General features: G+C 43.4%; 1 protein-coding gene across 1 annotated transcript; it reads right to left on the reverse strand.

The window, feature by feature from the left end:
• Positions 1-1,468: 1,468 nt before the first annotated feature.
• Positions 1,469-14,253, reverse strand: LOC136771874 (uncharacterized). Its single transcript, XM_066724423.1, has 7 exons — positions 14,191-14,253; positions 10,559-12,780; positions 6,190-6,272; positions 5,587-5,632; positions 4,422-4,503; positions 2,225-2,554; positions 1,469-1,804 (listed from the first exon to the last, which is right to left on the reverse strand). Exons 2-7 carry the CDS (start codon positions 10,580-10,582, stop codon positions 1,485-1,487), a joined length of 885 nt encoding a protein of 294 aa, XP_066580520.1. The 5' UTR covers positions 10,583-12,780; positions 14,191-14,253; the 3' UTR covers positions 1,469-1,484.
• Positions 14,254-16,209: the final 1,956 nt, after the last annotated feature.

The raw sequence follows: 16,209 nt of genomic DNA on the forward strand, positions 1-16,209 counted from the left end.
GTGTGTGTGGTCTGTGTGTAAGATGTGTATGTGTGTAGTCTGTGTGTAAGATGCGCTGCTCACAGGCCGCTGTGTCCCACATTGAGCGGCGGCTCAGCGACAGTGACACCATTTTACACGCCGCCGCAGCAGCAGACTGACCTGGCGTGACAAGTCGGCCTTCATATCCTTGCGTGTCGCAGCGAATCACAATCCACGGTCCTGTCGGTATATTCCGATGATATGAAAATACAGCTACAACAAAATGACATTAAAATATTAGTGTGGACTGTGCCGTTTGTTTCCCGTTTTCTCTTACACCTTCACCGCCACAGCCTGGAGAAAATGGCGCGCTGCGCATCCGGGCGGCAGACCTGTCACATCCGCTTCACAACAGCAGAGCCAGACATCAGGGTCATTTGTACTAAAGCACTGAACACACAATCACACACAGGCGAAGCGCAGCTGCACATTGAAATGTATTTCCTGAAAAAGACGACAGAAAACAAAACGGCGTCCCTGTCCTTTTGAACAATCAGCTATTTAGCTCTTTCATCAACCTCCATTACCTATAACATAATTTTGGAATTTTTTTGAATTACTCTGCAAAATATTGCAAAAATTAAAAAGAAGGGGGTTGGATTGCTATGCGTTTGTTCCATCTGATCTGCTATTGTAGTGTTCAGGGGCCGCTCCTGGTGGGGAACCAATTAACCTACTAGTACCAAAATCCACTAATAGGGGATCACTGGAACACAAAGCCTTTCCACCACGACAAGGTGGCGACCCATCGGAAAGGGAAAACTTGAAAGTGTCCGGTCCCTCCTTGGCCTGATCGGGGACTGGCTGGTAGCCTGCTGGATGTGCGTGGCCCTATCCTGGGTCACCCTCAATGTCGTTGGAGTCGGGGGAGTTGTTTGAGTCAGGAGCTGCAGCTGTTTGTTGAGGGTCCTCTGCAGGGTCCTGTGCATGTGAGTATCGGACACTTCCAGATATTGCTGCCCCCCCTGTCTGTGCTGCTCGCTGTGCACCAGGATTGTTCTGTCCTCTGCAATAAGGATATATCCTCCACCAAGCAATCGCTCCGATCACTGTAATTATCAGTGTTACTATGAGAGCCACAGGCCAGCCAGGGAAGCCAGCAGCTGGAGAGGGGGAAGAGGAAGAAAGAAGAGAAAGATCAGACCCCAGCTCCTCACTTCCACACTGAGAGATGCAGGGACTAGAGCCCACACTGCAGCACTGCTGTCAGCTCTGTGACTGTAGAGACGTTTCTGTAAAGATGAGTTTGGTCACAGTGTGAGTGGGCCCTGTGTGACAGTGTGTGCTGCAGATCAGCCCCGTGTTGTGGCTGGACTCCCCTCAGAGCTGCAGCCCTGTGCATCTCGCAGCCACACACCCTGTCCCCACACACAGGACAACAGCAACGCACTGCACAGGGCTACAGGTCTGGCTTAAAGCAGGAGGCTCTCAGGGTTCTTTCCCCACAACTCTGTTCACACAGGTCAGTGAAGAACAGCCCCAGCCCCTGTCCTACCTGTCACAGTGACGTTCACAGTGCTGATGGTCGCTCTGCTCTGGGAGTCCAGCACTGTGTAGGAGCCCTGGTCAGTGAAGGTCAGTGCAGACAGTGTGACCTCCTGCTCCTGCCCTGAGACTCGGGGCCCATAGGCAGGGTCAGCGGTCACGGTGCCGCCCTCTACAGCACACACTGGGAGAGAGGCGCCGGCGCCCGCAGGGTTAAACCACACAGTCACAGCTGCCCTGCTATACAGACGGAGGCTCAGGGGCTGCCCACAGGAGAGAGAGGCGCTCTCCTCACGGCCTGCAGAGAGAGGACAGGGGAGGACTGGGGATCAGACAGAGGCAGAGCCGGGACACTGGGGCACCACTGTGGGGATGTGTGTGTGTGTGTGTGTGTGTGTGTAAATGTTTGAGAGTGAGAGAGAGAGAGAGACTGGAAATGTGAGTGAGTGTGTGAATGTGAGTGGGAGAGTATTTGAAGAGTGTGTCAGTGAGTGTTTGAGAGTGAGAGTGTGCGAATGTGCGATTTTGAGGGCAGTCTGTGTTTATTTGAATGTGAGTGTATAAGTCTGTGAATGTGTGTTTGATTGTGAGGGTCTGTGTGTTTACAGCACTGAGACTTCAGTTTAGGAGGCAATGTTATTAAATGAAACGGGGAATACAATCTAATCCGGCAAAACGTCCATAATAATAAAAACAAAACTCATGGAATTTGACTTACTCAAGACCCTGACACGCACTTCCCCAAGGAACATGCTCTGTCCTGCTGCACTGACCCTGAAACACTCGTACAGGTCTTCATCAGAGAGCTGGGTGCTGTGAATGGTCAGGGAGAAGTCGCCCGACTCCACGGCTCCTGCAAACTCCACTCTGCCCTCAAAGCCTGTCCGAGCCTCACATCTCCCAGAGCTGGACTCACACACCAGCCTGCCTGGAGTCTGCCAGTACACCTGGACTGTGTGTGTGTGTGTGTGCGCTGATCCATCACAGGGCAGAGTCACAGAGTCCCCCGCTGTCACTGATACTGTCACTGACACGGCACTGGAGAGAGCTGGGGAGAGAAAGGACGAGAGGAAGAGACAATCAGACCAAAATACAGACAAATATTAATACATTTTCCACAACCTATCCACAATATTCCTATATACCATGATGCTTTAAGTACATTATGGGACGAACTTCTGGCAAAATGTAAACAGTCAGTGGCTAACGCTTTGACATCACACAATGTTCAGAGCACAATAAAACTTTAAAAGGATGGGAAGATGATTTACGCAAAATAATACTTGCATTTCAAAAACAGTCAAGTCACTGTATTCTGCCGACGTGTTCCCAGTGATCAGAAATGCACGGAACATAGAATTTATTTGTGAAAAACAGTTACGTCTAAGTCTTGAATACATTTGAATTGGATGTCAGTGAAGACATGGAATAAGATTTATTAAGTAATGGGTGTGTGGCGAAGTGAGACTCAGAAAAAGAGACTGAGAGACTGAGAGACTGAGACCCAGAAGCACAGACACTTCACTCTGACACAAAATACAGAAAGACAACAGATGGATCTGTTTAACTGCCTGTATATCCATCAGTATTTCTGTGTAAATATATCAGGTGTTCATGTCAAAGACGGTAAAATGGGTTTAATCATTATTTTGAAAATTAGTAAATAGGGTTTATATTGGTTTAATTACCTCTTAATTAAGTTATGGACTGATTGATTTGTTTTCCCTGCTGGAAGGTACTGATGGGGAGGTTTTTGATAAGATGCACCTGAATAAATTAAGGGATTGATAAGGAATAAAAAGGGGGAGTGAAGGCACAGCGAGACAAAGCACGGCAGAGGAGAGACAGCCCAGAGCCTGAGGACAACGCACTACAGCCGCTGGGCTGTGGCCGGGCGTAGGGGATAGAGGGCCGGTGTGCAATGCAGAAACAGGGGAAGCAGTGACGGGACGGGCGGCAGAAGAATGGAAGGGGGAGCGCGATGGTCACTCCAGAGAAGGGAGTGGAGTTTTCCTCTTGATGGATGTGTTGCTGGACTTATTGGAAATCTCAGGACTGGTGTCTGTGTTGACGGTCCCGCGGTCTGAACTTGCTGTGGGGAAAAGTAAGTCTCGGAGGTTTCCTTTCCCTCAGATATAAATAAGGATGGCGTAGTCAGGGTTTATAGGTGATTGTGGTGGGATTTCCTCTCTAGCCCCACCCCCCGTCACATTGCCATAGTCATTATTTTTTTTTTAATACGTTTTTTAATTATGGACAGTGTTCAGTAAAGTTCTTGTAGGGATAATGTACACCTGTTTCATCAATACTATGTCTGGATAATTTGAATTTCCATTGAATTAGAACAATGCTGAATATATATATTTATATTTATGTATTTTACTGATGATTTATTTCTCTGTGGAGGTAACTCACACTAAGGAGAAACTGGTGCTGTACATATAAGAAAAAACAAAACAGGTGAACCTATCTGTACTGTACTGTATCTCAAACTTTTTGAATCACCAAGTATGAAATAATCATTATTATTATGGAAGCATATAGTGGATTTTATTCAAATGCTAATGCAAAATGGAACATGATTATGCAATCTCACAATTAAATAATCATGCATCATATATGCACACATTATTTGGGATAAAATGAAAATGAAATGTCTAACATGAATGCTAATGCAATTGTGAAAAGAGGAAAACAGTAATATTGTTTGTTTTACCGTTTAACTCCAGGAAGAAAATAATAATACAAATCACTATCTTGCATTTACAGAAATTCCTGGGGAAGACTTTATATATTGATCCTGAGCCCTAACACACACACTGCACAGTAAGCACGCTCAGCAAGAGCCAATCACAGAGCTGCAGCCAAACCACAGCACAAACTCTTGTCAATGCATCTTTTAAATCAGAACCCACCGCAACACAGGGACAAGATGCAGGCACACGGCCACAACAGAGGGCCAGGGCCAGGACAGAGGGACACATTCTTCAGGGACTCCTGTAGAGAACGAGATGAGAGAGTCAGGGGTGTGGATGACTGGAGCGCAGAGCTGGACTGGAGCAGAACCCGCAGTTTAAACAGCCCGGTCCCGAGGGACGGACACTGTGTCTCACTGCAGCACTGAGACGTCCAGCTCATCAATCTTAATCAACATAAAACTGCAACTGCGGGAGTAGACTAATTTGGCCTCCTGTCCACTCCGCTTCCTCCAGAGCCACGAAAAGCAAGAAGCTGCAACTACAGGAGTAAAGTGACATGTTTTGTCCAAAGACATACAATCCGATAAAAATAAAGATTTAAAAGTGATATGCAAATGACCCTATTGGATTTTTTTTTTTTTATATATAAAGTTGCTAACTTAAAACACAGACTTCAAGAGGAGCAATTGATGTACCCTATATAGAATCAAATAAATATTTAAAAGAACAATGTGTAAATGACTGTTACAGCTTGTGTTACAAACATGTAAAATGTCCGCAACTCGATGTATTAGATGCACCAGAGTCTTCAAACAGGTCTGCTCAAACAATTAAATGTAATAAACATTGTATTTAATTTGGTCACTCTTCAAGCTGAGCCAAAACATGGACATATCGCAATGCATTGTGGGTATTACATTTTAATCCAGTCACTATTTTTGCGCTGCTTTAAGCAATGCAAAGCATTCAAGTATTCAAATATTGATAAAGGATTGTTTATCAACAATATAATGAAATTATATTTAATTTTGGCATTAAAAAACTATGATGCTCAGAAGCAAATTCAGTTTGGATGAGAAAAAAAGCTTGTTTTGTTTAACAACTTGTGTATTGTTTTCATTACGGCACTTCACTAAATTCACTAAATTTTGTAACACAATACCCCGATATTGTTTGAATTCCTACATATGTGTTGTCTGGTATTTTGGCATTCATACAGACTGCTGTCCCTTCAGCTTTAGAGACCAGAACCACTGAGAGCAGAACCTCTGAACACAGACAGTCTAGAACTAGAGCTGTGAGTGTAGAGAGGGAGAAAGAGAGAGACGTTAAAACACACCACTGAATAACAGTAGAAATAAGCTGAATTCAGCAAACATACCTTTTTTTTCAGGTGGATCAAGTGTGGCTGTCTGGGTGATCGAGTCCTACATGAAGATAAATAAAATAAACATACATACAACCACAAGTGCTGTGTAAATACCCATGAGTGGGACATGGACAGCTGACATCGTTACTCTGGCCTGGGCTGGCGAGGCTCGTGTGTGTGTTTCGTTGCTCGCTGTGTTGCTGTGTGGGGTTGTGTCAGCTGGGGAAGTGTGTGCGCAGGTTTGGACACAAGGACACAGTTCTGCTGTTTTGTTCTGAATGCTGAGCTGATGCCAATGAGAAACAGATACACACACAGCCACACATACATACACACACACATACACACACACAATCACACACACACACACACACACACACACACACACACACACACACTATACGGTGTCCTGCTGCAGTTGCCCGTCTCTTTGGACTGCCTGTGTGAAATATCTGCCCATGTGACTGGACTGACTGTTGTCTGTCTGTCTGTCTGGTTCTTATGTTGACTAACAGAGGGGGGTGGGGGGACAGAAATAGAAATACATATAACTGCCAGTTCCCAATGAAAATTACAGGGTAGCTGTAGTGTCACACGGTCAGTGGCTTCACTCACCTGCCTCCTCCTTTATCCGGGCTGGGCACCGGCAGCACAGGGAGAGCGACTGTGCTGGCGGAGTTAAGGACACCGAGACATACCTGTGGAGAGAGAGACCCCATTAGTGCTGCTGCCCCTCACACTCGATACCTTCCCCCCTCTGGACAATTACAGACACACCAGAGCACATCAGCACACATCTCTTATGATTTTAGATATTGTATTAACGTTAACTATAAAGAAAATACTTATTAACGACCCACAGTCATATCTGTAATAGTAATCATACCTCACAAACATTGTATCATGGTAATGAAATAGTAATAAACAAAACTAAAAACTAAAAATCAACATTTCATGATCGTTATGCCCAGGGGCGTCATGAAGCTAAATGCTTTGGGGGGGCACAGTCAGAAAACAACTTACGATTGTTACAAAAGGCTGGTATTTGATGCTGAAACATATTCAATTGGGGTTTGCTAAGGGTCGGCATCTAACACTGCTGGAGTGGGACTCTCTTATATATTCATCTATTGTTAGTTGAGCTTTTGTCACAATTATACTTGTCTCTGATTCTGATTACTAAACAAAAAACTCTTTAAAAATGGTGTGCATACAATATTGTACAAACTATTAGAACAGTTACTGCAACTGAGCTTTTAGTCCCACTGAACAGTAACCACCTCCCACCTGTCTGAGCCTCACTGGTGCTGCTTGTGATACTAGAGCTGCTTCAGACCCCGTCTCTCTCAGGGACTCTAACTCTGTCTGCATGGAGCCCTTTCTATTCTCACCTCTTGCCAGTTGATCTTCTGGCTCAATCAAGTCTCTGTTTCTGATCATTAAAAAAAGTCCTTAAAAACTGTTTGCATAATGCCTTGTACAAACTATAGGAAGAATTAAGTCAATGTAATGGCAACTGAAGCTTTTACAAATATCCTCTTTACTTTACCACTAAAGCATGTATTTGGTTGTGTTGCTCTATTTCTGTTTTAACTGTATCACCTAAACAACAATCTCCACCTCCTACCTGTGTGACCCTCACTGGGGCTGCTACTGATACTACAGCTGGTTTAAAGGGAGACTTCAGTTACAGGGGCTTTACAAATAAATACAATGAATATGCTTTAATATACAGCTCTGGAAAAAAGAAGAGACCACTGCAAAATTATCTCTGGTTTTACTATTTATACATATGTGTTTGGGTAAAATGAACATTTTTGTTTTATTCTGTAAACTACTGACATTTCTCCCAAATTCCAAATAAAAATATGAATGGAATGGAATGGCTGCCATACATGTAGAGAAGCTGAATTTATGAAATTTTACAGTGGTCTCTTATTTTTATCCAGAGCTGTATATTACACTTTAATAAGTAGTAATTCATTTAAACAACAAATACTGAATGTACAGTTTCTGTCACTAAACCCCACTGTTGTCTGTGAAGGACGTGAATAATTCTGGAGGCAACTGTACCTGTTGGCCTAGTTAGTAGTATTACTAGATGTAACTTTTTTATTGATTCTCTGTTAAGTTGAGGAATTGAAATGCAGGAAAAGCATCTCAACACTTAAATAATAATAAAGTACCAAAAGTAAAATGATTGACACCAATTTATACTGTACACCAGTTACCCAAAAACATTAGCTTCACGGATTTTTTTTTTTTAATAATTTTGCATTTTTGTAAAAACACGTTTATTGACTTGTGACTTCTTTATAAAACAACGTCTATTTTAATGTACTTAAATATTGTTTTAAGCAGATTGCATACTTATTAAAAACAGAACATTAGCACAAAAACATGAAATTTCAGAACAAAAACAAAACGGCAGAAACGGGACAATATTCATGTTTCAAACTGCCTCTGAATAAACAAGAAATTAAGAAACGCCGCCTGCGCCAGGTACACTCAATGACGCGCATGCGCTGATTAAGGGTCTGTTTGCTAAATTGCATACTGTAGCTCTTGTGGCGAGGGATCATCTAAAATAAATCATATTTACTGTAATGTCTCTACATAGGTCAGACATACAAAATAACAGGAGAAAGCAACCCTTGGAACGCTGACAACCCAGACCAATACTGTTTATTAGGTAGTAGTATTTAACATTTTACAGATAAAAACATTCAAAATTTTAAAACTTATGATTAAATTTTTTTTTAAATCAATTGCTAAAATCACTAAAAAAAAATTAAATCTCAAAGTGATTAAATTCAAAATAACTGAACATGTGCATAAAAAGAAAGACAAATGTGCTAAAAGCAAACCTGCTAACCAACAAAAAATGTCAAATAGGTAATATCGTTGTACACCAACATTTCACTTCAGTACAGCTCTACACCGTCTTTTCAGCTTCACGAGAACCTTCTCCTCATCTAGTTTGTGGCCAGGGGGGTCTTATGCATACTTTCAGGGGTATGTTACTCAAAACTCCCTTGTAGAGGTAGAGGCAGAGGACCCCAAATGTGTGGCATAGGGGACAACACTTTGAGTGAGAAATACCAGTTCAAATCAATAGTTCCCCAGGATAACACTATTTTACTTTAGAAGGGGACACCTTTCTTCTGTCAATTGGACCTAAAATGGTTCTGGGGACTTTCTTCTCAATATTGGAAACACCCCTTGGAAAGCTAACAGCCCAATCTAAGACACAAAGCTCTGGCACTGGGGACACTATTCCCAGTATTCTGTTCCCAGTCCCACAAATAGCTCCCCAGCATGACACTAGTGTGGGTTTAAAGGGGATCCTTTCTACTATCCAAAGGACCTACAATGGTTGTGGGGACGTTCTTTTAATTAATAAAAAGCCAGCCACTGAACGCTCACACTCCAATTACATTTAGGCATGGGGGACACCCGTTTGTGTGACTATTCCCAGTTTCACAAATTGCTCCCCAACATAAAACTACTGTACTTTAAAAGGAAACCCTTTCTACTGTCAAAGGGAGCAGGAATGGTTTTGGGGACTTTTTTTAAAATATTTGAAAACAAAAGAAAAAATGGATCACATGCCACAGGTTAACAACCAGTCCAGTCAAACCCTAAGAGAGATCAGGATAAATGAGGAGGAGGTACTAAAGGGACTAGCAGAATTAAAAACCAACAAATCACCTGGGCCAGATGGGATATTTCCAACAGTATGTAACCCTCAGAGCCCCACTCCCCCATTTTCATATGTTTACAGTTAACAAAGGTTAAAGGCAGGTATTTTACATAGAATTACTGAGCACCAACTGGAGATTCAGAAAATAACATAAGTAATTGTTTGCCCCAACAAAAGTCTGTACAGATGTCAAAAACGTAAAGAAAACTAAAGGAGCTTATTAGAAATAACTACATTTATTGGAAAAATTATACTTTTTAAGTGCTTCAAATACTTGACACCAAACAATACAATTTCAAAATCTGACCCAGCTGGGTATGATCTTGTGTAAAAAAATACTATGACTCACATTTGACCTGCAGAACAAACAATACAGCCATTTATATTCGACTACCAACAGCTGCAATAACTACACTGCAGTGTATATACAATCAGACACAGGGAAACATAATTCAGACACCTGTCTTTTGAATAGTGTCACTTTAGTCATCATCACTTGCACAGTTTCTGTCTATGCACATGTCCATGTCTTCTTGCAGTGCACATTATACTGCTGTGAACACACGTGTATGGTTTGCTTGTGAGCAGCCAGGTGTTTCATATTTGTGTCAGGTTGCATTTGTCTACATAGTCTTTGGTTTCCTCGGTTTGGCCGGTGCTGCTCTGCCTGTACGTGCCAACAGTGAGTGACGGGCGTTTGAGCCAATGAGAGGCCGTGCTCGCGTAACATTTGTCAACAGTTAAAGATAGTATTTCAGCGCTGTTTGTTTGGTCTTGTGTTCAAGTCTTTAACTGAATCACGTCTTTGAGTGTCCATCTGTGTGTAAGATGCGTGTGTGTAGTCTGTGTGTAAGATGTGTGTGTGTGTGTGTGTAGTCTGTGTGTGTGTAAGATGTGTGTGTGTGTAGTCTGTGTGTGTGTGGTCTGTGTGTAAGATGTGTGTGTGTGTGGTCTGTGTGTAAGATGTGTATGTGTGTAGTCTGTGTGTAAGATGCGTGTGTGTGGTCTGTGTGTGTGGTCTGTGTGTAAGATGCGTGTGTGGGGTCTGTGTGTAAGATGCGTGTGTGTGGTCTGTGTGTAAGACGCGTGTGTGTGGTCTGTGTGTAAGATGTGTATGTGTGTGGTCTGTGTGTAAGACGCGTGTGTGTGGTCTGTGTGTAAGATGTGTATGTGTGTAGTCTGTGTGTAAGATGCGCTGCTCACAGGCCACTGTGTCCCACATTGAGCGGAGGCTCAGCGACAGTGACGCCATTTTACACGCCGCCGCAGCAGCAGACTGACCTGGCGTGACCAGTCGGCCTTCATATCCTTGCGTGTCGCAGCGAATCACAATCCACGGTCCTGTCGGTATATTCCGATGATATGAAAATACAGCTACAACAAAATGACATTAAAATATTCGTGTGGACTGTGCTGTTTGTTTCCCGTTTTCTCTTACACCTTCACCGCCACAGCCTGGAGAAAATGGCGCGCTGCGCATCCGGGTGACAGACCTGTCACATCCGCTTCACAACAGCAGAGCCAGACATCAGGGTAATTTGTACTAAAGCACTGAACACACAATCACACACAGGCGAAGCGCAGCTGCACATTGAAATGTATTTCCCGAAAAAGACGACAGAAAGCAAAACGGCGTCCCTGTCCTTTTGAACAATCAGCTATTTAGCTCTTTCATCAACCTCCATTACCTATAACATAATTTTGGAAATTTTTTGAATTACTCTGCAAAATATTGCAAAAATTAAAAAGAAGGGGGTTGGATTGCTATGCGTTTGTTCCATCTGATCTGCTATTGTAGTGTTCAGGGGCCGCTCCTGGTGGGGAACCAATTAACCTACTAGTACCAAAATCCACTAATAGGAGACCACTACAAAGTTAAAAGTTTCTCTGGTTTTACTATTTATAGGTATGTGTTTGGGTAAGATTAAGATTTTTAATTCTATAAACTACTGACAACATTTCTGCCAAATTCCAAATAAAAATATTGTAATTTAGAGCATTTACTTGCAGAAAATGACAACTGGTCAAAATTACAGAAAAGATGCTGTGTTGTCAGACCTCAAATAATGCAAAGAAAATAAGTTCATATTCATTTTTAAACAACACAATACTAAGGTTTTAACTTTGGAAGAGTTCAGAAATCAATATCTGGTGGAATAACCCTGAGTTTCAATCACAGCTTTCATGCGTCTTGGCATGCTCTCCACCAGTCTTTCACATTGATGTTGGGTGACTTTATGCCACTCCTGGCGCAACAATTCAAGCAGCTCAGCTTTGTTTGATGGCTTGTGACCATCCATCTTCGTCTTGATCACATTCCAGAGGTTTTCAATGGGGTTCAGGTCTGGAGATTGGGTTGGCCATGACAAGGTCTTGATCTGGTGGTCCTCCATCCACACCTTGATTGACCTGTGTGTGTGGCATGGACCATTGTCCTGCTGGAAAACCCAATCCTCAGAATTGGGGAACATTGTCAGAGCAGAAGGAAGCAAGTTTTCTTCCAGGACAACCTTGTACATGGCTTGATTCATGTGTCCTTCACAAAGACAAATCTGCCCTATTCCAGCCTCGCTGAAGCAACCCCAGATCATCACCGATCCTCCATCAGATTCAACACTGGTTGCGAGACACTGTGTGTTGCAGGCCTCTCCAGGTATCTGTCTAACCATTAGACGACCAGGTGCTGGGCAAAGCTGAAAACTGGACTCACCAGAGAAGATGACCTTACTCCAGTCCTCTACAGTCCAATCCTTATGATCTTTTGCAAACCTCAGCCTGGCTCTTCTTTGCTTTTCATTGATGAAGGGCTTTTTTCTAGCTTTGCACGACTTCAGCCCTGCACCTAGGAGCCTGTTTCTAACTGTCCTTGACGTGCACTTCACCCCAGCTGCCATTTGCCATTCTTTTTGTAGGTCACTTGATGACATCTTACGATTGTTGAGTGACATTCGAATGAGTTGGTAGTCATCCCAGTCAGTGGAGAGTTGTTTTCGCCCTCTGCCGGTCTGTAGCTCTGTTGTCCCCAATGTCTGTTGCTTGACCTTGTTCTTATGAACCGCCGTCTTTGAAATTTTAAGGAAGGAAGCAACCTGACGCTCACTGTATCCCTCTGCCAGTAAAGCCAGAATTGAACCCTTGCTTTCCTGACTCAAAACTTTCCTTTTCAACTCTTTTGGCATGGTTGTTAATTATTTTTTTATTCCAATTACTTTTGAGGTACTACTAGCACTGGTCCTATTGCAAGAGGATAGTGATGACCACAACAGTGGTTTTAATACTTTTCCTCGTTAAAGAAGATTTGGTTCAGGTGATCACCTAATCAGGAATTCAACAGACACTGGAATGGAATGGCTGCCATACATGTAGAGATGCGGATTTACGAAAAATGTGCAGTGGTCTCTCAGTTTTAGTATGTATAAATATATAAAAATATTGCGTCACCGGCACAGCCCCAGCTGGGGATTTTAGGCTCCCCCCCAACTGTGCAGGACCCAGAGACAGACCTGTGGAGAGAGAGACCCCATTAGTGCTGCTGCCCCTCACACTCGATACCTTCCCCCTCTGGGACAATTACCAAACCACAGCCCCCCCACAGGGCTCAGAGGTTTAGTCTTCTCTTCTGCACAGAGAGACAGTCAGTGCACTGACACAGACACACCAGAGCACATCAACACACATCTCTTATGATTATGGACTCTCTCACACACACAGCAGGTCATTGTGGAAGTACTGAAGCGCTTACACTGATCTTGTCTGCAGATAACGGCACAATACAGGCGTGTGGACGTGGGGTAATACTGAATTGTACACATTATACACTGGGTGAGGTTTGCTGCCAGTGATGGTAAGGATTGCCCCTCTGCTGTTCTCCTCCCCACCCCCTGGTCCTTCTCCTCTGTCCCACTCCTGATACGAGTTTGTACATTCAGTCCCAGACTCGAATAACTCGCTTCCCAAATCCTACACAAGACCAGCACAGTGAAACAGAAATACTCCTGAGTGCTGGTGTGTGAGGCGCCCTGTCCCTCAATGGCGCCGCGCATCCCTGCAGCCCCGCCGCCTCTCGCAGCCTCTCCTGCAGCCTCCACACCGCACTGCGCATGCCCGGACGCGTCCGCCACTGGAAACGTGGCATGAGCGGCACTGTGACGCCCCACGAAATACGACCTCCTGATTGGCTGCTGGAGTCAAGTGTTATCGACCAATAGCGGTTCTAGAAAAGTATCCTCGGCTGAGCAAGACCGTTATGTATTTTTCGTGCAGAAAAGCCTGTCTGCCTGCAGCACATGAAGTGCGTTAATGAAACAATCATGATAACGGGTCACAATGAGTTGACTAAACGGTGTTTTTCAGCGAATCATATATACATTATTTCATGATTTGCGCTGGATTACCTGCACCCGCCCCAGCGCTCTTGTTTTGCACAGATTTATCCCCACCCTGTTTTCATCTGGCATCGAAAATGTAATTATATTTTAATCTCAATAACGTCATTTTAATGTCAAAATACAGTTACGTATACAAAATACAACATGACTATGCATAACCGTCAAAAGACATAATGCAACAAATTTAATATAACTGACAGCATAGCACCGTGCACAGCATTATAGCTACAGTAAGGACATTTATTGTTTTATTGTTTAAAGTATTTTACATTCAAAAAAATGTAAAACATACACAATTTTAATACTCGATTAAAACTGTTTAAATCCATTTCTAAACTCATTTAAAAACTTTTTTAGCCCTAAAGTGTTTGAAGAAAAAAGGAAATCGCAAATAAATTCTAAGTGAATGTATGCATTAAAGCATAAAAACGATTAAATTCGTGAACAAATGGCAAACTGCCAAAACAACAAAATTGAACAAAACAGTCAAATGCATCAGATCAATCAAAACGTATCTTTACATACCTAGACACTCTACTCTTCTGTGACTCCACACTGTTCCGAAAGTAACCACGTCACAGAGCATGACGTCGTCCCTCCACCGCCCTATAAAAACCCCGCTCACAAGCCCCGCCCACGCTGGCACCGAGGCGCCCCATTGGTCAGCGCTCTGCGCACTAGAGACGCGATGATCAGAGTAGAGAATAGATAGAGAGCTTCACGGCACTTTTGTATGTAAAGAGTTACGCCATCTTGACTAGGATTAGTGCTATGTACGATTCAGCATTCAGGGAGCAGTAACTGTAAATCATTTCCCAAGAAAGGCTTCACAATAATTTGTTACGTGGCCAATCACCTGCAGAAGACACTTGTCAGTAATTTTGTATGCGGCCAATCACCTTCCTCATTTATAAAACTAAGGCAAAAGAAAAAACGAAGAGGAGGGAGGAAACTCCTATTGTGATTCTTTTTTCGAAGAATTGGCGTTGATGTTTGTAAATGGTAGCTAGTGTTGAGGTCGTTAACCGGGAGATGTTCTATTCCATTCACCTAAAAATGTCATAATGTATATTTTTCAAATGATGTGACTATTTTGCCACATATTCAGATTTTAAATCAGTCCTGTAACACTACAACCAAATGAATTAAAGGATGCCATGCGTACATATTCAACGCTAATTGGGATTGAAATTGAAACTATTTCGTCTTCATGTAGAATAACTGAATTTCATAACTTTATGTGATTTGTTGATAGTGAGAACTAATTACTGACATTTTCTCTGTATATTTTTGACAGCAACCAGTTGTGTGTGTTCACAGTACTACACACACACTGACAGGCAATACTACATGAAGTGACACTGTGTGTCACTACACACTACCTGTGTGAAATGAATGATTCTCCCCCCCACCTTTTTTCTTGTATGTTGTTAAGCGAGGGGCTCATCAGGTTCCAGCCTGTTCTCGCTGATGAATGAAACTATCAGGCAGAAACACGCCTATGATCAGATGATGGGCATCATTGATCAATAGCTCTAGATCTAGTCCTGGATCTAATCAGACTTCAGTCAGAGGTAGTGACTCTGGTGGGGATGATGTAAACACAGCTGGTAGTGATCTAATGACAATGATAAATACATGATGAGAGATCACTTATCTGTGAAAAGCTATTCCTTGTTTGCCAGTGGCGTGGTGTTTAGCGCTGCTGCCTCACAGCTCTGGGATCCCATGTTTGAGTCCTGGGTTCGGGGGCCTGTCTGTGTGGAGTTTGCATGTTTTCCCTGTGTCTGTGTGGGTTTCACTGGGCACTCTGGTTATCTCCCACCATCCAAGGACATGTGGGTTAGGTTGATTGGTCTCTAAATTGCCCTGTGTGTCTCTGTGTGTTGCCCAGCGATGGACTGGCGTCCCGTCCTGGGTGTATTCCTGCCTTGCGCCCTATGCCTGCTGGGTTCGGCTCTGGCTTCTCCGTGACCCTCACCAGGATAAGCGGTTTCAAAGATTTATGGATATTCCTCGTTTGCTAGTTTCATGTTTCGCCTATTTGTGCACCCAGTGTTGTGGCATTTTGAGATAATACTCGAAGTCAAAGATTCAGATGATTACTGTTTGCCAGTGTGGCGATGACTGGGCTGACCTCCCCAATATGGCGGCCACATTACTCTCCCTCACACCTCTACCATCGAAGGATGGGAAGATTATATGAATAAGAGGCCCTGGATTCCCTACAGTAGGATTTCTAGCATTATATCATAGAATCCAGTGCAGGTGACAGGCAAGCTATGAACAACATGAAAAGCTCTGAGGCTATCAGTAGCTGCACAGTAGCAAAGACAAGGTACAGCAGCAGCAAACCCTCGCGCCACTCCTCCCTCCTCAGCACCGTGACCTGATGGGGTGCAGGATTACCATGGATCGCTGCAGGGGTGTGAGGCTGCAAAAAGGTTAAGAACCACTTTCTAATGGTTACAATTAATCTTCATTGCAGATGTGATGGAGTTATCTTAACCCTGTGAGCAGTAAACACCTACCGACCAGTACGTT

The sequence above is a fragment of the Amia ocellicauda genome, chromosome 15, assembly GCF_036373705.1.
Source record: "Amia ocellicauda isolate fAmiCal2 chromosome 15, fAmiCal2.hap1, whole genome shotgun sequence".
NCBI lineage: Eukaryota > Metazoa > Chordata > Actinopteri > Amiiformes > Amiidae > Amia > Amia ocellicauda.